General features: G+C 36.2%; 2 protein-coding genes across 2 annotated transcripts in view; one reads left to right on the forward strand and one right to left on the reverse strand.

Moving 5' to 3' along the window:
- The first annotated feature begins 12,331 nt into the window (after nucleotides 1-12,331).
- LOC127451827 (histamine H3 receptor-like) lies at nucleotides 12,332-20,070 on the forward strand. Its single transcript, XM_051716793.1, has 3 exons — nucleotides 12,332-12,755; nucleotides 12,846-13,012; nucleotides 18,850-20,070. Exons 1-3 carry the CDS (start codon nucleotides 12,374-12,376, stop codon nucleotides 19,762-19,764), a joined length of 1,464 nt encoding a protein of 487 aa, XP_051572753.1. The 5' UTR covers nucleotides 12,332-12,373; the 3' UTR covers nucleotides 19,765-20,070.
- Nucleotides 20,071-23,146: 3,076 nt separating this feature from the next.
- Nucleotides 23,147-27,978, reverse strand: part of LOC127451665 (vacuolar protein sorting-associated protein 35-like) — a 63,421-nt gene continuing 58,589 nt past the window's right edge. Inside the window, 1 exon segment of the mRNA XM_051716519.1 lies at nucleotides 23,147-24,173. Coding sequence (XP_051572479.1) covers nucleotides 23,994-24,173 — 180 coding nt within the window. The 3' untranslated portion in view covers nucleotides 23,147-23,993.

Raw genomic sequence — 27,978 nt, forward strand, 5'->3', positions numbered from 1 at the left:
TTATTTTTAATAAGCATTATCTTAATTTGTTACTCAAAAAAGCATCTTGCTGTCTCAAAAATAATTGCATAGGTTAGCAAATTTTGCCCTAAAACTATTGCCCCTATATCTACACGATTTCACTTTGAAGTATTTTTTGGGTGTTGTTTAAATACTATTCAAGTGAAACAAGGAGTGTCACAGAGAAATATAGCTGATACAATGGGTCTGATCAGAAGGTAAATGTTATTTCCACATTCTGGTGGTTAGGGGCAGGGGTATTCAAGCCTTATTGTATTAATTTTTGTAAAATGAAAAAGTAATGGAGATCTGTTAAGTTGCGTTTTTAAACTTAGAAGTGTTAATACTGTATACAGTATATATGACTGTTCTTGTGCTCCCTAGGCATTTACATTTAGAGAGCGATGTGATGACATTGTGTTCCCTTAAATGTATTCCTTAAATTTCCTTTAGTTGGTCTTAAAATGGTATTAAAAATGTCTTACATTTAGCTTCGTAACACCTGCAGAAACCCTGATTATGTCTTTTCACACAAAATGTTGCTCATAAAAAATATTTAAAAAGATTTTTTCAGTGTTGATACAAGATGTGACCAGAAATAGGAAATTTTCTTTAAATGGGTGTCTTTAGCCCCATTGTACCCTAATGTATACACACCATTTTTGGAGCCTCGTCATACAGCCAAGAGATGGCACTGATGGGAAAGCTATGAGAGAGAGAGAGAATTACCAAATTAAAATGTATCTGATTTATGATATTCGTAGAGGGGCATAGCACCAAATGTTGGGACTGGGCAAATAACTATTTTAGGCCTTCAAGAGCTTCTTAAGGAAACATTGCTTCAAGCTTTTTAAGTATTTATTCAAGAGCCAGTAATAAAACAGGGAACAGAGCAAATAGTGCGTAAGGTTTTTCAGTAACAGCAGCAATTAAACATAAAACAATAATATAATGCAAAATATTTTTTTTACATTTCTTTTTGTCCCTATAACAGTGGAAGTATTTAGTTTATTTGCATATCAGTCATAAACAACACAAGTTATTCACAAGTGTCAATGAAATGAAACTGCACCTCTCAAAAAATAAAAAATAAATACATCATCATGATTTTGTTTTTCACATGGCTTAATGTGAGGAATATTCCACATGTATCTTATGCTAGGTCTACATGATGACTCCTGAATTGTAACCATTTTTTGTGTAATATTCAGATTAGTGTTAAATATAAACACTTGCTTACACTGTAAAAACTTATCATGTGCAGCTGTTACCTAAATTAGATATTTTTCTATTTTTCCTAGAACAAAAGTATACCATCTACCTGTTTTTCTCTCTCTCTCCATTCCTTCAGAATTTTCTCCTGCAACCTTAGTTCACCTGCTCATGGACTTTTCACCTACCAGTCCATCTTTGGTAGCTGAGCTGATTAGAAAACAAACTCCTCTTCATGTCAGCTTGACTCATCTAATTAAAAACTCCTAGTCTGCTATTATTTCACCTATCACCTACATCACTTGTTACTGGTAATGTAACCACTAAGACAAAAAATTAGGTGCTATCACTCCAGCACTCAAGAAACCAGGTCTAGATCACAGAGTTTTGAGCAACTTCTATCAACTTTATCTCCAACCTGCCTTTTTTGACAAAGGTATTGGAAAAGGTGATTGCATCTCAGTTACAGTCCCCTCCACATATTGAGACGGCCTTCCTAAGGGCAGTAAATGACCTCCTCTCATCTGACTCAGGTGCCATCAGTCTCCTAGTCCTCTTAGACCTTAGCGCAGCCTTTGGTAGTGTCTGCCATTCTTTACTCCTTAATCGTTTAGCTGCTACTGGTATTACTGGTACTGCTCTTCAGTGACTAACTTCATATCTCTGTGACAGGCAACAATTCATTAGTATTAACAAACACAAATAATGTTCTGACTCTGTCTCACATGGTGTACTGCAAGGATCAGTTCTTGGTCCACTTCTTTTTCTAATTTACATGATTCCGCTTGGCCAGATCATCCGTCGCCATGGGCTTAGTTTTATTTATGCTTTTGATACTCAAATTGACATCGCTTCCCAGTCCAAATCTGCTTTTCCACCCACATCCATTATTGCTCGCCTCCATGACCTTAAAGTTAGAATGGCAGCAAACTTTCTAAAACTAAACAGACAACACAGAAAATGTGTTAGTCAGTCCAAAATCCCTTGTTTCTATCCATCGTGAACTCTCCCTTGACATTGATAGTGTTCTGGTTAGGCCTTCACCAATTATTTACAACCTGGGCGTGCCAACTTGTTAAATCCTGTTTTTTTCATCTCAGTTATACTGAACCGTTATTCTTCTCTAAGCTTTAAAGATGCTGAAACTGTCATCCATGCTTTCATAACCTCTCGTTTAGATTATTTTAACTCTCTTTTTGCTGGTTTACTCACAAAAGTGCTTCATTGCTTACAACTTGTTCAAAACTCTGCTGCTCATATTCTCCCACATAACAAGAATTCTGCTCACATCAACCGGTTCTTTTGACAACTGCACTGGCTCCCAGTTGCCTATCACATAGAGTTCAAAATGCTGGCCTTAGTCTTTAAGGCCTTTCTGGGAGTAGCTCCTTTAATGCTATTATCTCTGTAATATCATACATCTTTCATTTTTGTGTTTTGGATGCATGCTTGCTTACTTTATATGTTTAGTTCTACCTTTTTCTCTATGCTTTGTGAAGCATCCTTGGATCCTTGAAAGGCATTATATATGAATACAAATTATTATTATTATTCTGCCTGTGCTGACCCTTATTTACTTTTGTTGGTGTAATCCAATGTAGTCTGAAAAAAACAGCTTTTTAAAAACAATTGTTTTTATGTTATTGTGGAGGTGAGGGTGTGGTCGAGCGCCCGTCTGGGGAGAGAGAGAGCGGTAAGGACATCCACCTGAGATTAATTGTGACTAATTACCATCTCTATGTTCACAGTGAGAGTTGGGGAAGATAAAAAGATGGCCAGTTTACAGAGAGAGGAGAGAGACAGACAGACCAGAGTCTTCGTGTCTGACCCCTGAGGGAGAGTCTTGTGTTGTGTGAAGCTGAAAAGCGGACTGTTTATTTGAGTGACGATGAAAAGCCGTCTTATGTTTTCAGTGAAGCTGTAAAGCGATTGCTGGTTATTTGTGAATAAAACAGTCTCAATTGAAATGTGGAAACCGGTTCCCGCTTCCTCCTTTATCTGCCCAACCTGAACCTTTGTAACAGTTATACATATTACAGTAGTGATATTTGGACAATTTATCAAACAAAGCAAGCTGGCATGTTAGCTAAAAAGTGTTCCCTGCAGAACTGCCATTGTTTGGCCTATTGGAGGTAGCTACATTGTTTTAGTAAGGCAGTTACAGCTTAATGAGCTGTAATGGTTACATGCATTTTCTAGAGATTATGTTAAAGGCCAGCACTTTGTTGTATTTTCCCCTATTTTTATTCCATCCATCTTTCTGGTGTAAAAATGTGAAAAGTTCTAAACCACATACCATTAAAAAACATAAAACCTCTTACTAACCTTAATGTTTTCAAAAAATCTCCAGATACAAATGGTTCATTTGATCAGAATGAACATCTGGGCTTCCCAGACTGAGAAAAGAAAAATGTGGGAAATGCTCACAGTGGTGTGAATGGTTAGAGTCCCTGCAGAGGAAGAAAGAGTACATGTGTTAGTTCTATTAGACACCTTATGATCCATCACCACTACACTTAAAAAGTCACCACCGATCAAACACCGACAGTGGATTGGAGCATGATAGTCAAGGAATAATGTGATTGTTTTCAGCATATGTTTTGAGAAAATTAAAAAAAGACAGATGGTGGGCTTATGGCTGCAAGGGAACAAGTTAACCAGCTCCTTCTCCCCTTGTCTGCTGTAGCCCATTACTACTGCTCACTTCAATTATAGAGACCAAAAAGGTGCTGACTTTTAACACAGCAAAAGAGCGGAATGGATGCTCTCGCTTTTGAAAAGGCAGTCAGTATGATTTTAAAAGCACTCACTTTAGAATTAGTGTGGATAAAATCTGAAAAGAGATACAGTACTGTGTTCGCCTTACATATATTTTATGATCATATAATCAACTACAATTTGAATAACAATTTTGTGTAATTATAAGCAGCTTTAGAAAATAATGACATGTTGTTCATTAGTATTGTTGCATATGTAAATATACAATTACTCTGCAGTATGAACACTAATGTAAAATGTGACTGGGTTATTTTGGGTCAGTATGGCGTCACTAGCTAGAGAATTTTGCCTGAGCTTCTTAATACATTATTCATTAATGGATGACTCAATGGTCACTTGTCTTTTCTTCTAATTGGGTCACAAAGGCACCTGTTGCATGAGCTGCAGGATCATTCGAAGCATCTGAAGGGCACTGGAACATAAGCACTCTTGCTTTCATGTTGACCTTATGCCTATTCATAAGCAAACACTTTCTTTTTTCTTTACTTTCTTTCTTTGTTTACCTCTTTCTTTTTTTTCTTTTTCTTTCTTTCTTTTTTCTTTTAGTTTTTTCTTCTTTATTTTTCTTTCTTTACTTCTTTTTACCTATTTCTTTCTTTTTTCTTTCTTTTTCTTTTTTCTCTTACGTCTTTCTATTTTCTTTATTTTTCTTCTTTCTTTCTTTTTTCTAACTTTCTTTACTTTAACTTCTTTTTTCTTTCTTTACTTTCTTACTTTCTTTTCTCTTTCTTTTTCTTTCTTTCTTTCTTTCTTCTTTTTTACCTCTTTCTTTTTTCATTTTTACTTCTTTTTTAGTTTCATTCTTTACTTTCTTTTTCATTTCTTTACTTCTCTCCTTCTTTCTTTTTCTTTTTTCTTTCTTTCTTTGCTTTCTTATTTTCTTTACTTCTTTCTCTTTTTTACTTCTTTTTTAGTTTCATTCTTTACTTCTTTCTTTTTTCATTTCTTTACTTCTTTTCTCCTTTCTTTCTTCTTTCTTTTTCTTCTTTCTTTCTTTACATCTTTCTTTTTTCTTTCTTTACTTTCTTTGTTTACCTCTTTCTTTTTCTTTTTTCTTTCTTTCTTTACTTCTTTTTTCTTTCTTTGTTATCTTCTTTCTTTCTTTTCTTTCTTTCTTTACTTCTTTCTTTTTTCCCTCCTTTTTCTTCTTTCTTTCTTTACTTTCTTTATTTTTTCTTTACTTTCTTACTTTCTGTACTTCTTTCTTCCTTTCTTTTTTTACTTCTTTTTACATCTTTCTTTGTCCTTTTTCTTTCTTTTTCTTTTTTCTTTCTTTTTTCTTTTCTTTTTCTTTCTTTCTTTACTTCTTTTTTACCTCTTTCTTTATTCTTAACTTTTTTCTTTTTCTTTCTTTTTCTTTCTTTCTTTCTTTCTTTGCATTCTTACTTTCTTTTTTCTTTCTTTCTTTTCTTTCTTCTTTCTTTAATTTCTTTGTTTACCTCTTTCTTTTTTCTTCTTGCTTTTTTCTTACATTCTTTACTTCTTTTTGTTTTTTCTTCTTGCTTTTTTCTTACATTCTTTACTTCTTTTTGTTTTTTCTTCTTGCTTTTTTCTTACATTCTTTACTTCTTTTCACCTCTTTCTTTTTTCATAACTTTCTTCACTTTTTTCTTTTTTCTTTCTTTGCTTTCTTTTTTTCTTTACATCATTCTTTCTTTCTTTTTTTACTTCTTTCTTTTTTACCTCTTTATTCTTAACTTTATTCTTTTTTCTTTCTTACTTTCTTACTTTCTTTACTTCTTTTTTCTTTCTTTGTTATCTTCTTTCTTTCTTTTCTTTCTTTCTTTACTTCTTTCTTTTTTCCCTCCTTTTTCTTCTTTCTTTCTTTACTTTCTTTATTTTTTCTTTACTTTCTTACTTTCTGTACTTCTTTCTTCCTTCCTTTCTTTCTTTACTTCTTTTTACATCTTTCTTTGTCCTTTTTCTTTCTTTTTCTTTTTCTTTCTTTCTTTACTTCTTTTTTACCTCTTTCTTTATTCTTAACTTTTTTCTTTTTCTTTCTTTTTCTTTCTTTCTTTCTTTCTTTGCATTCTTACTTTCTTTTTTCTTTCTTTACTTTCTTACTTTCTTTTCTCTTTCTTTTTCTTCCTTCCTTTCTTTCTTTACTTCTTTTTACATCTTTCTTTGTCCTTTTTCTTTCTTTTTCTTTTTTCTTTCTTTTTTCTTTTCTTTTTCTTTCTTTCTTTACTTCTTTTTTACCTCTTTCTTTATTCTTAACTTTTTTCTTTTTCTTTCTTTTTCTTTCTTTCTTTCTTTCTTTGCATTCTTACTTTCTTTTTTCTTTCTTCCATTCTTTTTTCTTTACTTTTTTCTTCATTTCTTTCTTTCTTTCTTTCTTTTTCTTTTTTCTTTTCTCTCTTTCTTTTTTCTTTCTTTCTTTACTTCTTTTTTACCTCTTTCTTTTTTCTTAATTTTTTTCTTTACTTTTTCTTTCTTCTTTCTTAACTTTCTTCATTTCTGTACTTTCTTTACTTTCTTTTCTCTTTTTCTTTATTTCTCTGTTTTCTTTCATTCTTTTTTATTTTCTTCTTTCTTTACTTCTTTCTTTTTCTTTCTTCTGTTCTTTTTTCTTTAGTTCTTCATTTCTTTCTTCACTTCTTTCTTTGTTTCTTTTCTCTCTCTCTCTCTCTTTCTTTCTTGTGTGGGGAAAAAGAGGTTCAGATAAAGTGTTTGAGAAGAGGTTTTTCAGTTTTGACAAAGTCATCTTTCTCCCATTTGTGAGAAGGATGTCTGCTTCCTGTGTGGAAACATGTGAAAGCCAAGTGAAATTGATAAGCAGGAAGACCAAAAACATAAGCTTATAATTATGTGCTGTATCCAAACCGTCCGTCATTCATATGATATGCCTATGCCCCCACTTCTTGCAATTAACATGAATTAGTGAGTGTTTGTGAATTGAGGTGATCTGAGAGAGAGAGAGAGAGAGAGAGAGTCAGAGAGAGAGTCTCGATGTAAGTGGGTGGGGAGGAAACACATCTGTTACTGTTTGGCACAACACACAAGCACCATGATTATGATGATCTATTTTAGTGAATTCAAGCAGCTTTTGTACCACTATGTTATTGTCTATATTCCCATAATATCCATTCATCATACCCAGATGTTTCACACTGATGGTCAATAGATGACTGATAAAATTAACATGGATACATTAACAATAGACCTCAAGTTTTGCATCAGATTTACAATTCATACATATGAACTGTATATCTGTACATATTGTTCATTTCATTTGAGTTCAGTTCCTTTTGTGTGTATTATCTCGGCACATCTCTGCAAAGAAACGTGCTTTTTGCATGAATCTCTTTCACTCTCACTGCAAGTCTCTCATTACTCTTTCACTGAAAGACCACATAAGGTGTTTTCACAGATATGCTTTTGTGTTGTCAAGTATATGAATATAGAACGAAAAATCCAGAGAGGAGTATGACAAAATCATGATATCCTAGCTCTACAAATAGGAAGTTCGCTTTAAAGGCCTAAAAACACTCATCATTCCCGGCATTGTTCGGTTCTACATTTACATGATTTTATAGAAGGGTGTAAGATGAAGCTCTATTAGGCTTTAGACAGACTGAATGATTACACTGCAACTAGACTTGCTGCCTTTATTCAGAGACATATTGGCTCTCTGTTATTTTTTTTATTTTTTTTGGTAAAATAATTTTCTCAGGTGTTCATTATTACAATACAAACACAAAATGCTTATGCTGCACAAAATCATTTAAGCATACATTAACAGAATAAAACACATAGAATTAATGCAAAGGGAGGTCAAATGTAGAATAAAGCATATAGGCAATAGCTACTGGATTGTCTACACAAGTAGCTGTATATTTTAGGTGAAGCAGCTCATTAGTCCTGGCATGGCTTTCATGTCTCTTTAGTGAATTCTCAAGAGATTTGACATTTAATTCTTTGAATTTATTTGACCTTAATGGGTATTTATTTTAATTCTTTGCTGTTCAGTTCTGGCACATTGTTTTTAATTATGACTATATTCAGCCTGTCAAACATCACATTTTAGTGGTGCAGCAAGAAAGTATTAAAATAAATGTCATTGCCCATATTAGACTCTGCTAGGTGAGGTACGGTAAGGTATGGTCTGATGGTCTGTCACTGTGAAAAGTGCTATTTACAGGCATGTGTTTTTTTGTTTGTTTGTTTTTATTTTATTTTTTTTATTTATTTTTTTTGCTGTATTTGGAATAAGGTGCATTTTGTTGATAGTGTTTTCTTTTGCCTCCCTTGTCCCTATTAGGTCCATCTCAAAGATATAGTGTCACATTAATGATATCAACCTAGCAAACAGAGGCTGTTCCCCTAATGTTATTGGTGTTCTTATTTGGTTATTTTTAGGGAACCAATTCCTAACGTTCTAGTAATGTTCTATTTCAGTTTTTATTATTATTATTTTTTTAATAATCATAAACTAACCTTCACAGAACATTGCAAAGAGTTTTTTGTGTGACATTAACCTAATACGACTTATAAAGAACATTATCTAATGGTTATTTTTAGGTTTTATTTCAGAGAATATTTTTCCATTATGTTTCATTATTATTATTTTCATAATTTCATTATTATTATTATTTTTTTTTTTTTGTCAAATACATTTTTTTCATAAACGTTGCAGACTGGTGTTTGATAGACAATAATTAAGGTCACAGTGATCTGCAGCCAGAACACATTATAATGATCAGATGAACGTTATAAAGTATTCTTTTTCGCAGCTGAAATGGTTAAAACCAGGGTTATGGTGAAAAATATACAATAATCATATGTGCTTTTCCTAAAAACAGATTCAATAAATGGATTACAAATAATGGCATGCAACGATCTATGATTACATTTAGTTATTGATATTAAAGGTGCAATTTTTTGTTTATGTTGTCTTGGATTTACACTGACACCTAGTGGCCTGGATGCAGCATAATTTAAAATCAATAGTTTTCAGTTTCAGATGTCATTGTAGAAATGTAGTATTCACAGTCAGCCATGATTACTTTAATCAATGAGTGAAAGTGTCTAATAACAGGACGATTACTGAGATTAAGCGAGTAGTATTCGGCTGGTCATGTGATTCTAACATGGCAGCCCCCATGTGTGGACCCTCTCCATGTAGAATAAAACAGCTTTTATAAGATTACTGATATGACTGGAGTCTTCATATTAATGTGAGTGCTCATAATTGTATAAATATATTTCAAAATTACTATTCATTTCTTTGGGAGTAAAGCTCTTTATCAAGGAAAAATTGTGTACCTTTAACCACCCACTCTATTGAATTCAATTTTATGATTGACTTTTCAGAGTGTGGGTACGTTTGTATAAGTGGGGGAGAACTGCAAACTGGGCTGTTATCACAGCAAGACAGAACACCGATTGAGCTGAGAGTTTGGCACTCTTAAGAAATCTGTAAGTAGCATACATCAGGGCTAAAGGCCCCCCATTGTAAAAGGCACTTTTGATTTTATTTTCTCATAAAACACTTAACAGCAACAAAAACTACCACAGTACTTTCCTTAACAACTGTTTGTCACTTTACACTGCAAAATATTTCCGATTCATGAGATCATTGCGTGTAATGTCTAAACTAAAGTTTGATCTTGAGGTAGTTTGATCTAATATTTAAGATTTTTTTTACATTCATTTAATGAGAATCCCTGAGATTATCATATTTATTTTTAGACAAAATACTTATTTATCATTTTCAGTTTTATTCAAGGTGATTGAATCATATGTTATTTTAATAAATGTCCAATAAGTGAAAAGATAGTATTTGGGGTAAAAAAAAACCCTTTTGCAGGGGCTAAAGGCCCCCATAAAGCACACTGTTTTTCTTAAGTGGGGGTGGGGCGAATAGATAAAATGTTCAAAGTGGGCTCACATTGACTGATCCAGTCACAATGGAGATCCATTTGTTTTTGAGATGTTATGAATTTTTAATAAGCATTATTTTAATTTGTAACCCAAAAAAGCATCTTGCTATCTCAAATGTATTTGCCTAAGTTGACAAATTTTGCCCAATAACTATTGCCCCTATGTTTACACCATAATCACTATAACCGCTCTGGGGGCTTTTACCCCAAATGTGGGGTATCCCCACATTATAGTGTAATTATAGGGGCCACCTGTTTTTTGTTGTTGTTTTAAGTTAATTTTAATCAAAGCATCCTTGCATTATTGTTTATTTTTAAACAAATTATGTTGCTCCATCAATATTAAATAAAATAAATAAAAAAAATTCCTCAATCTTGATACATTTTGTGACCGGAAAAAAAAAAAGTTACTCAAGGTGTGCCTTTAGCCCCATTGTACCCTATACACTTCTATCCCAGTCATCATGGACATCAGACCAGACAGCACTGAATAACACTGTAACAAATGTATTTATTTATTTGTTTATTTGGTTCCTGCGTAGTAAGTGTTATTTCCTAATTATTTATGCCTCAAAAGTATAGAAAATGGCTATTATTCCCCACAAAATTTGCTTATGTGACCAGGACAGTGATATTTCCAGTGAGAAAACGGGCAAATTTGTGTATTTTCGTTCACATAAATTCAGAAAAAAACAACATATGAATCCAAATTAACATGTATTTATACTAAAGTAATACAAAAATGACTACAAAAGATTTAGAAGTGAGTAGTTTTTCGAGATTTACGATTATACTGTAAATCACTTTCACGAATCAGCCCCCAAATGTAGTCTCCCATCATGTTCTCGTTATACTGTCCTTGGTAGCGGCGTTCAAAGTCCAGTATATCCTGATGGAAGCGCTCGCCTTGCTCCTCTGAGTACGCTCCCATGTTCTCTTTTAATTTATCAAGATGAGCATCAAGGATATGGACTTTGAGGGATTTCAGAGGTGGAGCTGAGAGAAATCCATACTACCCCAACCAAAAAGACCTCAACGACTTGATTAGAGATCTTGGTCTTGGTCAAGTCCAATGCCGAGCTTTTGACGTCTAGGCTCAAGCAGTGGAACTTGTTGGATGAAAGTGTGCAAGTCGCAGATCAGAGGAAGCATCACCAACCTTTTTCCAGCTTCTTCATCCATCAAGATGGGCTCTGCTTCTGCCACAGTGTGACCAGTCTGTTCAAGGCAATCAGAATCGCCTGTAACCACAATGAGTGGCGCCTCTTCATTGACAGTTCATCCAGGAGCCTCAAAGCCGTGCTGCTCCATAATGGTAACAAGTACCCGTCTCTTCCCCTGGCTCAGTGCACCTCAGAGAGGATTACAACAGCATCAAGACCTTGCTTGGAGCCCTGAAATATGATGAGTATGGCTGGGAGGTGGTGGCATTTCTGATGGGTCTCCAAGGCGGTTTTACTAAGTTTCCCTGCTATCTTTGCCTTTGGGACAGCAGGGACACCAAGGCGCACTACCACAGCGGCCACAGTGGACCGAGTTCTCTGTGGGGAGGAACAACATCAAGTAGGAGCCACTGGTGAACCTGTGCTGATGCCACCACTGCACATCAAATTGGGCCTTATGAAACAATTTGTCAGAGCTCTAGATAAGGAGTCGGCAGCCTTCAAGTACCTTCAAAACTTCTTCCCTAAGCTGTCTGAGGCAAAGGTCAAAGCCGGTGTCTTCGTCCGACCACAGATAAAGAAGATCCTGGAGTGCAATGAATTCCCCAAAGAGCTCACTAGTAAGGAGAAAGCAGCTTGGAACAGCTTTGTCGTAGTGGTTCAGGGCTTCCTGGGCAATCACAAGGCCGAAAACTATGTGGAGCTGGTTGAGACTCTGGTGAAGAACTACGGCACAATGGGCTGTAGGATGTCCCTCAAAGTCCATATCCTTGATGCTCATCTTGATAAATTAAAAGAGAACATGGGAGCGTACTCAGAGGAGCAAGGCGAGCGCTTCCATCAGGATATACTGGACTTTGAACACCGCTACCAAGGACAGTATAACGAGAACATGATGGGAGACTACATTTGGGGGGCTGATTCGTGAAAGTGATTTACGGTATAATCGTAAATCTCGAAAAAACTACTCACTTCTAAATCTGTTGTAGTCATTTTTGTATTACTTCAATATAAATACATGTTAATTTGGATTCATATGTTGTTTTTTTCTGAATTTATGTGAACGAAAAGACACACATTTGCCCATTTTCTCATTGGAAATATCACTGTCCTGGTCACATAAGCAAAATTTGTGGGGAAGTATAGCCATTTTCTATACTTTTGAGGCATAAGGAAATAACACTACCCAAGAACAAAAAAATGTGTTACATAGTGTAATCAGCCAATGAACGCGCGGTTCCCCGTTGCTATAAAAACCTGTGACCAACCGCGCCGCTCGCTGAGCTGTGAATGAGGGGCACAATCACAGCACGCGCTAATGGCACGGCAGCGACTATCATGCATAATTGTTTGTTGACGGAGGAGATCAGCAGCAACACCATGCAGTCCTCTTTATTTTCCGTCGCACACTCTCCAGGGATACCTACAGCCGTTTCATTAATGTGGAAATCAGGAAATCCGCAGTCGTCCAACTGGACCGTGCCGGAGAGAGAAAATGAGACGACTGTGGGTGACCTGGACACATTTGGGGACCGGCGCGCACAGTATGGCCAGTTTTCTCCGTCCACCTCTATATTCCTGACTGTGCTCATGACGCTGCTGGTGTTCGCAACGGTTCTCGGGAACGCGCTTGTCATTTTAGCTTTTGTGGTTGAGAAAAGTTTACGCACACAAGGCAACTTTTTCTTTTTAAATTTGGCCATAGCTGACTTTCTTGTCGGTAAGTGAATGATGACGGTTTTTATCTCAGTGTTAGTATTATTAACTGCAGTGTTGTTTAATGGTTTGTGTGTTTTGAATGGGTTTTCAGGTGGGTTATGTATCCCCATGTATATCCCATATGTCCTGACGGGTGAGTGGAGACTGGGCAGAGGTCTGTGTAAACTGTGGCTGGTGGTGGATTATATGTTGTGCACCGCCTCAGTGTTCAACATCGTGCTCATCAGTTTCGACAGGTTTCAATCGGTCACTAAAGCGGTGAGTGCAGCGCAAAACCATCAACTGTACTGTTCATACATTCTTTAAGACTTAAAGGAGTATTCCGGGTTCAATACAGCATTTATTAAGCTCAATCGAAGGCATTTATGGCATACTGTTTATTACCACAAAAGTAATTTCGCCTTGTCCCTCATCTTAAAAAAAAAAAATATCGAGGTTACAGTGAGGCACTTACATTGGAAGGGTTCTGATGCAGAACTGTGAAGCTTATAATTTTATAAAAGCACTTAAATTAATTCTTCTGTTAAAACTCTCTTTATTTATTATTATTATTTTTTTTTTAGCTTTATACCACAGGTCTGTTGAATGCTTGATTCTGAGTGGTTGACGGACGTTCTAAGGTGTGCAATTATTTTCCAGTAACGTTTTAAGATATTTCATAGAGCCATACAGTCTACCACAGCAAAGACAATTGGTTAAGTACATCAGATATGAATGAGTTGATATGATCAGTTTCTATTATATCCTACATTTATTTCAATTTCTGTGGAAAGCACGCTCACGCTCCCTTTCTTTCTTGTTCTCACCCAAACTCACACATATACAAATGCTCACACATAGAGACTCGTGAGAAACACACAGAGCCTTGATGTGAACGCATCCCCGTGACTTGATCAATACAACAGTTTCTATATTATCCAGAATAATTTTTAATATCTGTGGAAAGCACCCCCGCGCTCCCCACACTCACCCACGGACACACACACATAGGCTACATGCGCACACACATAAGCACACATAGACACTCACAAGCAAGAGGCAAAGCCTTGATGCCAACGGACCCATGCAAATCAATAAAACATTTAGTCATTTTATATTTAGTCATTTAGCAGACGCTTTTATCCAAAGCGACTTAAAAATGAGACACATAGCAAGCAATTTGTCATACAAAGTTTAACAACATCTGCAGTATAGGACTGCCAAGTTCTCACAGTGGATGGATTAGTAAAGATGCTAGCACAAAAGAAAGAGAGACAAAGAGACAGGATTTTTTTTACTTCTGTACATTAAGTGCAGTCGTAAGTGCAATTAGTGTGGGTTGGTTAAGTGCTAGTGGAACAGATGTGTTTTCAGCTGGTTCTTGAATGTTGAAAAGGTAACAGCAGATCGTGTGGAGGCTGGAAGTTTATTCCACCACAGAGGAGTAGAGAAAGTGAACGATTGTGACATAGACTTTGAGCCTCTTTGTGATGAGATCACCATGCGCCACTCATTCATTTTTTTTTTTTTATCATTTTAAAAAAAAAATCCTTTTCTCCCCAATTTGGAATGCCCAATTCCCACTACTTAGTAGGTCCTCGTGGTGGTGCATTTACTCACCTCAATCCGGGCGGCGGAGGACAAGTGTCAGTTGCCTCCGCTTCTGAGACAGTCAATCCGTGCATCTTATCACGTGGCTTGTTGTGCATGACACCGTGGAGACTTCCAGCATGTGGAGGCTCATGCTACTCTCCGTGATCCATGCACAACTTATCACATGTCCCATTGAGAGCGAGAACCACTAAACGCGACCACGAGGATGTTACCCCATGTGACTCTACCCTCCCTAGCAACCGGGCCAATTTGGTTGCTCAGAAGACCCGACTGGAGTCACTCAGCAAACACTGTATTCGAACTCGAGACTAAAGGGGTGGTAGTCAGCGTCAATACTCGCTGAGCTACCCAGGCCCCATGCGCCGCTCATTCATTGACCGCAGAGAGCGAGTTGGAGCATAGACATGAAGAAGTGAATTGAAGTTAGAGGGTGTGGTTCCATTGGCTGTTCTGAAAGCCAGAGTCAAAGCCTTGAATTTGATGCATGTATTGAACATTTGTTTAGCAATGGAAAAGCTACAGCGCTGCTGAGAAGTATACTTAAAATAACATAAAATTGTTTAAATAATATTTTAGGGTTTATAGAGTTATGTCGTCATGCCAACGAAGTTGTAAAAATTTTATATAACTTTACACAGAATAGATTAGTGAGCAATTTGAGCACACTTAAATCATGTTAACACACATATTGTTTTGAAACAGTGAGTATTTTAATGTTTACGGGTTGACCCCATTCATTTCCATTGTAATTGTCTCACAGTAACCCAGATTTTTTATTTTTTTTTTAGAAGAGGGACAAGTCGAAATGTTATTTTTTGATCATCGACATTATTCCACAAATGCTGTCTATTGAGCTTAATTTGTTTTGAACCCAGAATATTCCTTTAAAAAAGATTTTGGTGAAAACCCCTTTAAATAATAAACAGCTCGTAATCTGTTTTGGAGATTCAGAATTTAAACTGAGTTTGAACCACCACTTATATAAAAAATATGAGTTTGGTTATGCCCCTTTTTACCCAATAATTACTTGTATGCAACAACAGATGAGCACAGTAAACTAAAGTTACAATACCACAGATATGAACACAGTACAATTATTACAATAACACAGATCAGAATTAGAATCGGCTTTATTGCCAAGTATGCTTACACATACAAGGAATTTGTCTTGGTGACAGGAGCTTCCAGTGTACAACAATACAAAAACAATACAAAAACAGCAGCAAGACATAGATAATAATAAAAACATAAAACTAATTATACACATACGTACAGACACACACATACATACATACACACATACACATGGGTAGTGCAAATCTAATACAATCTGTTATGTACAGTGAAAAAAAAAACATTTGCAGAGGAATTAAATGGCAGAAGAGGTTGGATGTGTTGGATAAATATAAAAAAGACTAAACTGTGTATTGCACATAGTTGTTGGTCAATGGGGCAATTTAACTGTTCATGAGATGGATAGCCTGAGGGAAAAAACTGTTCCTGTGCCTGACGGTTCTGGTGCTCAGGCACAGGAACAGTTTTTTATATAAGCACAATATAGTTATTGCAATAAAAGAGATTAGTACAGTGCAGCTTTTACAACAACACAGAGAATACCACAGTACAGTTATTGCAATAACACAGAGATTATCACAGTACAGTTATTACAATAACAGAGATTAGCACAGTACAGATATTGCAATAACAGAGAGATTAGCACAGTACAGTTATTACAATAACAGAGATTAGCACAGTACAGTTATTACAATAACAGAGATTAGCACTGTACAGTTATTACAATAACAGAGATTAGCACAGTACAGTTATTACAATAACACAGAGATTAGCACAGTACAGTTATTACAATAACAGAGATTAGCACTGTACAGTTATTACAATAACAGAGATTAGCACTGTACAGTTATTACAATAACAGAGATTAGCACAGTACAGTTATTACAATAACAGAGATTAGCACAGTACAGTTATTACAATAACAGAGATTAGCACTGTACAGTTATTACAATAACAGAGATTAGCACAGTACAGTTATTATAACAACACAGAGATTAGCACAGTACAGTTATTGCAGTAACACAGAGATTAGCACTGTACAGTTATTACAATAACAGAGATTAGCACAGTACAGTTATTACAATAACAGAGATTAGCACAGTACAGTTATTGCAATAACACAGAGATTAGCACTGTACAGTTATTACAATAACAGAGATTAGCACTGTACAGTTATTACAATAACAGAGATTAGCACAGTAAAGTTATTACAATAACAGATATTAGCACAGTACAGTTATTACAATAACAGAGATTAGCACTGTACAGTTATTACAATAACAGAGATTAGCACAGTACAGTTAATACAATAACATTAGCACAGTACAGTTATTACAATACACAGAGATTAGCACAGTACAGTTATTACAATAACAGAGATTAGCACAGTACAGTTATTACAATAACAGAGATTAGCACAGTACAGTTATTACAATAACACAGAGATTAGCACAGTACAGTTATTACAATAACAGAGATTAGCACAGTACAGTTATTACAATAACATTAGCACAGTACAGTTATTACAATAACAGAGATTAGCACAGTACAGTTATTGCAATAACACAGAGATTAGCACTGTACAGTTATTACAATAACAGAGATTAGCACAGTACAGTTATTACAATAACAGAGATTAGCACAGTACAGTTATTACAACAATACATAGATTAGCACAGTACAGTTATTGCAATAACACAGAGATTAGCACTGTACAGTTATTGCAATAACAGAGATTAGCACAGTACAGTTATTACAATAACAGAGATTAGCACTGTACAGTTATTACAATAACACAGAGATTAGCACTGCACAGTTATTATAATAACAGAGAATAGCACAGTAAAGTTATTACAATAACAGAGATTAGCACAGTACAGTTATTACAACACATAGATTAGCACAGTACAGTTATTGCAATAACACAGAGATTAGCACTGTACAGTTATTGCAATAACACAGAGATTATCACTGTACAGTTATTACAATAACAGAGATTAGCACTGTACAGTTATTACAATAACAGAGATTAGCACAGTACAGTTATTACAATAACAGAGAATAGCACAGTACAGTTATTACAACAATACATAGATTAGCACAGTACAGTTATTGCAATAACACAGAGATTAGCACTGTACAGTTATTGCAATAACAGAGATTAGCACAGTACAGTTATTACAATAACAGAGATTAGCACTGTACAGTTATTACAATAACACAGAGATTAGCACAGTACAGTTATTACAATAACAGAGATTAGCACTGTACAGTTATTACAATAACAGAGAATAGCACAGTACAGTTATTACAACACATAGATTAGCACAGTACAGTTATTACAACACATAGATTAGCACTGTACAGTTATTACAATAACACAGAGATTAGCACAGTACAGTTATTACAACACATAGATTAGCACTGTACAGTTATTACAACACAGATTAGCACAGTACAGTTATTACAACACATAGATTAGCACTGTACAGTTATTACAATAACACAGAGATTAGCACAGTAAAGTTATTACAATAACAGAGATTAGCACAGTACAGTTATTACAACACATAGATTAGCACAGTACAGTTATTGCAATAACACAGAGATTAGCACTGTACAGTTATTGCAATAACACAGAGATTATCACAGTACAGTTATTACAATAACAGAGATTAGCACTGTACAGTTATTACAATAACAGAGATTAGCACAGTACAGTTATTACAATAACAGAGAATAGCACAGTACAGTTATTACAACAATACATAGATTAGCACAGTACAGTTATTGCAATAACACAGAGATTAGCACTGTACAGTTATTGCAATAACAGAGATTAGCACTGTACAGTTATTACAATAACACAGAGATTAGCACTGTACAGTTATTGCAATAACAGAGATTATCACTGTACAATTATTACAATAACACAGAGATTATCACTGTACAGTTATTACAATAACACAGATATTAGCACAGTACAGTTATTACAATAATCCCAATTCTGTTTGTTAACCTATGCAGTGCTTACATTTTTCCTCAACTGGTCACATAAAGGTGAATAATTACAACTTAGATATGTTATTATATACCATTACATATACAGACATAATTATTTAGACAGACACAGCGGGTGCAGAAATAATTGTTTGGGCAAATGTCATGTTCAGTTTCATATTTAACTATCATGTGTCAACATTTATTTACATCCCAGTATAGTGATGAACAAAGAAACCATTTCTTCTGCCTCTGAAATGAGTGCACTGTGATGTTCTATTATAATAATATTTTATAATTTCAGTTGGCAGGGAAAAGAGTATATGACTTTGGAATTTTATGTCAATTTGTGTAAATTAAATTTGTATTGCTTCTATTTAAATCCGATATATAATGCATATTAATTCAATTAGAAATCTATGTTTCAGGTGAGTTACCATTGCCAAAAAGGGATCAATAGGGAGGCTGTTTTGAAGATGCTTTACGTGTGGCTGGCAGCTTTTCTTCTTTATGGTCCAGCTATTATCAGTTGGGAACACATCGCTGGAGGAAGCATAGTGCCAGATGGAGAGTGCTATGCCGAGTTCTACTTCAACTGGTATTTTCTTATGACTGCCTCTGCTGTAGAGTTCTTCACACCTTTTATAAGTGTCACATATTTCAATCTCAGCATTTACATAAACATACGCAACAGATGTGCTGTGAGGGAAGAACAGCCGTCTTATATTCGACTCAGGAGTTTTAAGATGAGGCCGCTTGGTGCTGGTGATGTGCAGCGTGTGTTTTTTGTAAGGCCTGTCGAGGAAAGTGGGGTTGGAGAGTTACCCTCCAGGTCTCGGTGTTGCCGGTTAGCTTCGACAGCAAAGGTGTCCGCCACCGAGTTTGGCAATGGCAGACAGACAAAACGAAGAGACAGCACAATTGCAGACCTGCCTCCTCTGCAGGTTGGAGACAGGCTCCTGACATCTACCGAGGCGCAGTTTCATTACGTGGATCACTCGTCCGGATCACATAGACACCGTCCAGATATGGTTGCCAGTCTGGCCAGCCGCTTTCGCCTATCTAGAGATAAAAAAGTTGCAAAGTCTCTAGCTGTGATAGTTTGTGTATTTGGGCTTTGTTGGGCACCCTACACCCTATTGATGATCATTCGGGCAGCATGTCATGGTCAGTGTGTCCAGCACTACCTTTATGAGATCTCGTTTTGGCTGCTGTGGATAAATTCATCTATCAATCCAGTCTTGTATCCTCTGTGTCACAGCAGCTTTAAAAGAGCCTTCAGCAAACTACTGTGTCCAACCAAGACAAAAATACAACCTCAGAACATGGACCAGAAGTACTAGACTTCTTAACAAAAAACGTATTAAAAGAATTTCAAATGGGGCTAGTCTTTTATAATGTGCTTGTACGGGAACTCTGTAAACATTTAAACTTAGCAGTATTTAAAAGTAGCACAGAATCTTTTGCTTTGCTTACATTGTTTAGACTGTGCTTTATATGTACTTATTCAGAGTCTCACATTTTTGTATGAAGCAATGGCATAGATATATTTCTTTTACATTAGATTTTGTGCAAGCCACTAGTACTGTTATTGATGTTTCATGTATTATGTACAAATACCTATAAGTGTCTTTAGACACATTGCCATATTTGCCTTGGTAATTTATTTTTTAATTCAGATGATGTGAAAATAAACTTTATTGGTGATACATTATGGATTGTTATACCTTTTCATACGTCTGCAATAAGAACGCTCTATGATGAACATAGACCACACTGATCGTTGTAATTGTATATTGATTCTAAATATCAGATGTACAACTTTGCAGTAGAAGGCTGTAGTTCTCCTAGCAACTGGCGAAAAGACTAAATATGGAGAAACATGACTCATTGCTTAAATTACACCAATTTATACTAGGTTATTTCAGATCCTATAGCAAATGAACTCTAATAAGACCTTCAATGCAGTGAGTGTCTCTGTTGAAATGAAAAGACAAATAAAAATGAGTCAGGAAACCAAATGGACACACTCTTAAGCCTATTAAGCATGACATATGAAATAATAGTCAGAAAATACAAATATTTTTAAATGGAGATGTTTTTTGAATCTGTAGACAAAGTAAATAAATGTAAAAAAAAAAAAAATGTTTTTTGAATATGGGATTTTTGAAACATGCTTTAAAAGATATTATCCTTCTGAGACAGCAATTCATTTTATATTGAACATTTGTTATTTAAGTGTTTCTTAGCCCATACATGTACTGTATACCACAGTCATAAATCTTGGGGTATGTTAAGAGCTTTTCAAAGACATCAAATGTTTTGCCATGACAACTTCCTCTACTTGGTCTATAGAAATATGTAGAAATGTATGACATTACAATTCAGCACATCCAATCAAAAATTAAAGTATACAAAAATTATCATATGCTTTTTTGCACCAAACACTATTTTGACCTTTAAAAAAAGTGAAATTGCCAAACCAGTTTTTCTATTTTATTTTGCTGGGTCTCAGGAGGTTATAGGTAGATGACATAATAGAAAAATGTAAAACAATAAGATCTTTATAATGACAGATCAGGTTAGGCAACATACAGTATACATATAAATACATATAAATATCAGTTCCCACTTTAAATATATCTAATAAAAAATACAGTATATGTAAGTATTTTTAAAGCTCTGTGTTTTTAATTGTAATAGGCATGAATGGAATGATTGAGATACAGGTGCATCTCAATAAATTAGAATGTCATGGAAAAGTTCATTTATTTCAGTAATTCAACTCAAATTGTGAAACTCGTGTATTAAATAAATTCAATGCACACAGACTGAAGTAGTTTAAGTCTTTGGTTCTTTTAATTGTGATGATTTTGGCTCACATTTAACAAAAACCCACCAATTCACTATCTCAACAAATTAGAATACATCATAAGACCAATAAAAAAAACATTTTTAGTGAATTGTTGGCCTTCTGGAAAGTATGTTCATTTACTGTATATGTACTCAATACTTGGTAGGGGCTCCTTTTGCTTTAATTACTGCCTCAATTCGGCGTGGCATGGAGCTGATCAGTTTGTGGCACTGCTGAGGTGGTATGGAAGCCCAGGTTTCTTTGACAGTGGCCTTCAGCTCATCTGCATTTTTTGGTCTCTTGTTTCTCATTTTCCTCTTGACAATACCCCATAGATCCTCTATGGGGTTCAGGTCTGGTGAGTTTGCTGGCCAGTCAAGCACACCAACACCATGGTCATTTAACCAACTTTTGGTGCTTTTGGCAGTGTGGGCAGGTGCCAAATCCTGCTGGAAAATGAAATCAGCATCTTTAAAAAGCTGGTCAGCAGAAGGAAGCATGAAGTGCTCCAAAATTTCTTGGTAAACGGGTGTATTGACTTTGGTTTTCAAAAAACACAATGGACCAACACCAGCAGATGACATTGCACCACAAATCATCACAGACTGTGGAAACTTAACACTGGACTTCAAGCAACTTGGGCTATGAGCTTCTCCACCCTTCCTCCAGATTCTAGGACCTTGGTTTCCAAATGAAATACAAAACTTGCTCTCATCTGAAAAGAGGACTTTGGACCACTGGGCAACAGTCCAGTTCTTCTTCTCCTTAGCCCAGGTAAGACGCCTCTGACGTTGTCTGTGGTTCAAGAGTGACTTAACAAGAGGAATACGACAACTGTAGCCAAATTCTTGACATGTCTGTGTGTGGTGGCTCTTGATGCCTTGACCCCAGCCTCAGTCCATTCCTTGTGAAGTTCACCCAAATTCTTGAATCGATTTTGCTTGACAATCCTCATAAGGCTGCGGTTCTCTCGGTTGGTTGTGCACCTTTTTCTTCCACACTTTTTCCTTCCACTCAACTTTCTGTTAACATGCTTGGATACAGCACTCTGTGAACAGCCAGCTTCTTTGGCAATGAATGTTTGTGGCTTACCCTCCTTGTGAAGGGTGTCAATGATTGTCTTCTGGACATCTGTCAGATCAGCAGTCTTCCCCATGATTGTATAGCCTAGTGAACCAAACTGAGAGACCATTTTGAAGGCTCAGGAAACCTTTGCAAGTGTTTTGAGTTGATTAGCTGATTGGCATGTTACCATATTCTAATTTGTTGAGATAGTGAATTGGTGGGTTTTTGTTAAATGTGAGCCAAAATCATCACAATTAAAAGAACCAAAGACTTAAACTACTTCAGTCTGTGTGCATTGAATTTATTTAATACACGAGTTTCACAATTTGAGTTGAATTACTGAAATAAATGAACTTTTCCACGACATTCTAATTTATTGAGATGCACCTGTATATACCTCAAAAGCCTGTTTAACCAAGCGCAAATACTCATTTTGAAATATCAGTAAGAATATAAATGTTATTGTTACTTCAAAATCAACAGAGATTTCACAGCAAAAAGAATGCGCATCACAGTACGGAGATGGCCATTTTGGAAATGATATTACAAGGTCTTCTGCTTTCAGAAGAGCACAGAAACTTTTACCAGGAGGCAGTAGACATCTAGTACATTGCATACAACAGGATTTTCATGTTTTCATCATGTTGAGGTAAAGGCTTTAGAAAATCATGTATCAAATATTATAAACACGGCTTGTGTTAATAAGAAATACCACTATATACCAAAAAGTCTATAATAACAGACCGTATTCAGTGCAAAATGTATAGTTAATACATTAATATTTAATAATAACGATTCTGCAGACATGGGGTTAATACCATATTTTATTTGTGCAAATGTCATGAAATCAATGATATTTTGTTTTAACTGATTTACAATTAGATTATACATACAATATATGAAGGGAGGGGGAGGATCAAAATAATAATAATAATAATAATAATAAAAATACAAGATGCAAGAGGTGGTTCAAATAACAAGGCTTCTGACATTTAGATTCACACCCACAGCTACTCATTCATTAACAGAGTCTATTCACACGTTCACCCATTCCATGTATTAGTTAACACACCATCCCACTCCACCAAAGTGTCTGCCATAGAGTAAAAGATGGCATGTTTAAAACAAATAGAGAGAGAAGTGAGAAATGAGAGTATTCATTAGTTACACAAATGTCTCTTAACTCAGCATGGCATTTAAAATATTAATGCTGAAAAAGTAGACTTAATCATAGGTCCTCCAAACAAAGACCGTTACAATGCATGGCTCAATTAAGCTCTGCCTTTTTCTCCTGTTTGGCCTGCGAGGCAGGGAAGTTGTGAAGAAACACTAAAACTTATTTTTTTAATTCTTTATTATTTTCACTCATTTCTGTAGAGTATGGCATGAAAGGGAATGATAATCTGAAGAAAGCGCAAAGTAAGTGCAATGCATACACTGTTCTCTAGATAATTTACATGGAAACGCCTCACAAGATCAGAGAGAAGACAGACAGGCAGAGGAAGAAATCAAGAGAAAGTATGAGCAGTAAGAGGAATGGGTGGGTTTGGCTTTATTTGTCCCCTGGCTGGAATACCCTGGTGCGCACATGTGGGCATATACATATCTCTCTCTATATGTGTGTACACAAATATAAATGTAGACGTGAGGCTCCTACAGCACCAGTCCCTCATAGGCAGGTCCCTCAGACTCAGGTGACTCTCTCTGCAGGCGCAGGTGCTCCAGTGTATTGTGGAAGTGTTTGTTAATCTGCTCCGTCTCCTCGCTGGCCTCCAGGTTTGGGAGATCCTCACGGATTTTCTGGATCAGCTGATTCAGGACTTGAACCGTCACCTAAAAAACAAACACAGATATTAACAAGTTGTCAGATACTGGCTTTCAATGACTTCCAGAGGCCCCGTTTACACATGGTATTACGATTCGTATTAAGAGGCGAGACAAATTGCCATTTATATCAGGTAGTAAAATGTGTCTCCTGTGATTTGTGTTAAGATTTTCAAGGGAGGGTCTCTGATTTCACTACGTGAGTGTGTTCCTACATTATGATAAAGTGAAAACAAAAAGAAAACAAAATCAGTGTTTCTTCCAATTACACTTGAATTCTAATCCAAGCACAAACGTGACATTTCAAGCATAATTCTCAGTTAATTTAGTAGCGTACCTGTATTAAAGGAATATTCCGGATTCAATACAAGTAAAGCTAAATTGACAGCATTTGTCTCGTCCCTTCTTTAAGAAAAAAAAAGCAAAAATCTGGATTACAATGAGGCACTTACAATGGAAGTGAATGGGGTCTAAAATTGGAGGGTTTAAAAGGCAGAAACGTGAAGCTTATAATTTTATAAAATCACATATTAATTCTTCTGTTAAAACTCATGTATTATTTGAGCATTATATTGTAATGGCAACGAAGTTGTAAAATTGGCTATAACTTTACACAGAAAAGGTTAGTAAGCAATTTTATCATATTAAAACCATGTTAACACAGGTCTTGTGGGTTTACTTCTGAAACAGTGAGGTGCAGATTCACTTAACAGTTGCGCCACTTTTGCGCGTGGTATTTCAGCGCAAATACCTGCGTCGTATTCATTAACCACCCGCAAATCACGTTTAGTGGGTTCAATCAGCGCTGAAATTGCACTGCGTCTTCAATATTTAAATGAAGTCATTGTCATTCCTTAACCTTGCAAACACGCCTCCTTTCTATGTAAATTAGGCTCATTAAAGATTGTGCTTCATTCACAAAACTCTCAATTTGCCCTGCGCAATTTACATCGTGCTATTACAGCCAAATGAAAGTACGCGGTAAAATTAATTTTAGTTAAAAGAGATGTTTGTGAACATTTTCATCTGATCACTTCAGAAGTAATTAATCAAATACTCAAATGATGTTGAAGAGCGTTATAATCTGGCATATATTCAGATGCGCGGTGTCATCAAGCGCACGTTCTGCATGTTTAAGAGATGATCCAAGTGTCTGGATCAAAGTGATGCTATTCAGTCCCAGCAGGGTGGGTCAGATACGGTGGTCTGCGGCATCCTCGGCTATATTGCGCTCAGAATCGGACCACAAGATCAGAATTGCATGTGCAAATTGCATTCAGCAGCGATTTTGTGGGCGCGTTTGCGTCGTTGCCTGATCTGCATAATTCCTTTAGTGAATCGAGTGCAGTTAGCACATGATAAAAAAACAGCGCTTTTAGCTGGCGCAATTTATTCTTAGTGAATCTGCCCCTGAGTGTTTTAATGTTTACAGATTGGCCCCATTCATTTCCATTGTAAGTGCCTCACTGTAACCCAGACATTTTTTGTGCTGTCGACTGAGATTAACTATTAAACCTGGAATATTCCTTTAACTGATTCACATGATCTGGGTCACTGCATGTTTATATCAGACACACAAGCCACTTTCACACATTAAACCCGTTAAATTGCCGTAAAATGGGCTTTTCTGGTAAATGTACAACTGCTATTCACACATGCAATTCAGATTCACATGCTATTCGTACTTTCCGTCATTTATCCATTTTGCTACCATTCACACATGAGCACCAAAAAGCTAATAAACTCTGTGATGTAATTTGCCAGAAATAACCTTTAAACTTTTTAGCTAATCATCTGGATTTTGGTCCTGTGTATATCTCATTCCCAAAGGATGCAAGTAATTTTATCACAAGTAATGGAATCACTTACTGTTCCTGAAAACTGCTCAAAAATGTCTTCATCCACTCACTTTAGTTGCAATATCTTTCCCATTTGACAACATTTTTTGACCTCCTAGACCAGTGGTTCTCAAATGTTTTTGTACCAAGGCACATCTTTGTTAATATTAAATTTCCAAGGCACACCATTTTTTTCCTCAAAATACAATGATGCGTACATCCTCATAAATGTGAAATAAACAGTATTAAACCTTATGCTGCCTCTGAAACACAAATCAAAAATTTTAAATGGGGCCTGGGTAGCTGGCTACCACTCCTGGAGTTCGCTAGTTCGAATCCCAGTGCGTGCTGAGTGACTCCAGCCAGGTCTCCTAATCAACCAAATTGGCCCGGTTGCTAGGGAGGGTAGAGTCACATGGGGTAATCTCCTCGTGGTCGCTATAATGTGGTTCGTTCTCGGTGGGGCGTGTGGTGAGTTGAGAGTGGTTGCCGCGGTGGATGGCGTGAAGCCTCCACACGCGCTATGTCTCCGTGGCAACGCGCTCAACAAGTCACGTGATATGATGCGCGGGTTGATGGTCTCAGACGCGAAGGCAACTGGGATTCATCCTCCGCCACCCAGATTGAGGCGAATCACTACGCGACCACGAGGACTTAAAAGCGCACTGGGAATTGGGCATTCCAAATTGGGTGAAAAATGGATTTGAAACCATGGTAAATTATATCAGTGAAAAAAATTTACTTCACAAATTTCATGAAATATTTGAAAAAGGTTATTTAGGTTCTAAGGACAAATCAGGGCTCTACGCAAACATTTTTATTTAGGAAAAAAAATGCAAAAGAATAAAGACGGATAAAACTAATGTGATGATTATAAAACAATGTTTATTTTTTGGAATGTGCATTGACCTGGAATTTGCATAAGCGTGATGCCATGCAGCTGTTTGGTAGTCTCATTATAAAGTATGAACATTTCAACAGGATATGCAGCTTTAATAGGTTTTTGCAGTCTGGCAGTGCGTGGTTATAATGTTGCAATGCGCACCTCCGTTAGAAGCAGAATACTGTAAGTTCGGTGCGTTGTCACCCTCTCGCAGTTGTGCAAAGAGGCTCTTATTGTTAGAGTGACATTTCATGGTTATTTTTTATGTTTGAGATTTTGCTTATCACGTTGAGTTAGATGAGGATGCTGACATGCTGTTTACTGGTATTTACTGACACGCATTTTTATTTGACTCGCTATTTTTCTCAGAAACTTGCGTTTGAGCGTGAGGTCATCCATCAATAATTAATTATTCAAAATGATGTCCGTCGTTTTGACAGACAGGCCTACAAGCAAGAATCTCCGCTTAAACCATCTTCACATGGTATATCTTCACTATCTTTCGGTCTATGCGTGCACATGAAAGAGAGAAAGAGGGAAGAGGAGAGCGCTCGAAGCCGTGTGAGACTGAGGAAACGGAGCTTTGAATGCAAAACTAAACAACATGCCTCTTTTAAAAGTACTTGGATGCAAGATGCATCAAGGAGTTTTTCTTCTGATTGTATGTTGCAATAAGTTCATAACTTTGGGTGTAAGATCAGCTGTCACTCGCACCGGTGCAGCCAAATAATTGTCCAAATTCGCACACACTAATTTTTACTCGCAAATGCTTGAGCTCTGCAAATTCCATGGCACACCAGCCCACCTGCCACGGTACACCAGTGTGCCGCTGCACACCATTTAAGAACCACTGCCCTAGACACTGGCATTAAATGGCATGGAGTAACTGCATCATCTCCATAGGAACTGGCCCAAAGCAGACTTCTGATCTCGTACATTCTCAAACCGCTAATCTCAAAGCTTTGTTTAAAGTAAACATAGCATCAAAACGGAACATCTTTCGGTAAGGATATAACTTCTTATTCCAGGAAATTGCCAGAGCTGATTTACCGGTATTTCCCAATGGGTCCTGTTCACACATGAACTCTGAATG

The sequence above is a fragment of the Myxocyprinus asiaticus genome, chromosome 2 (assembly GCF_019703515.2).
Source record: "Myxocyprinus asiaticus isolate MX2 ecotype Aquarium Trade chromosome 2, UBuf_Myxa_2, whole genome shotgun sequence".
Classification (NCBI taxonomy): Eukaryota; Metazoa; Chordata; class Actinopteri; order Cypriniformes; family Catostomidae; genus Myxocyprinus; species Myxocyprinus asiaticus.

Coding starts and splice junctions, on each gene's coding strand:
- LOC127451827 (XM_051716793.1), top strand. CDS start 12,374: ATGCATAATTGTTTGTTGACGGAGGAGATCAGCAGCAACACCATGCAG. Junction 12,756..12,845: donor CATAGCTGACTTTCTTGTCG/GTAAGTGAATGA, acceptor ATGGGTTTTCAG/GTGGGTTATGTATCCCCATG. Junction 13,013..18,849: donor TTCAATCGGTCACTAAAGCG/GTGAGTGCAGCG, acceptor TCTATGTTTCAG/GTGAGTTACCATTGCCAAAA.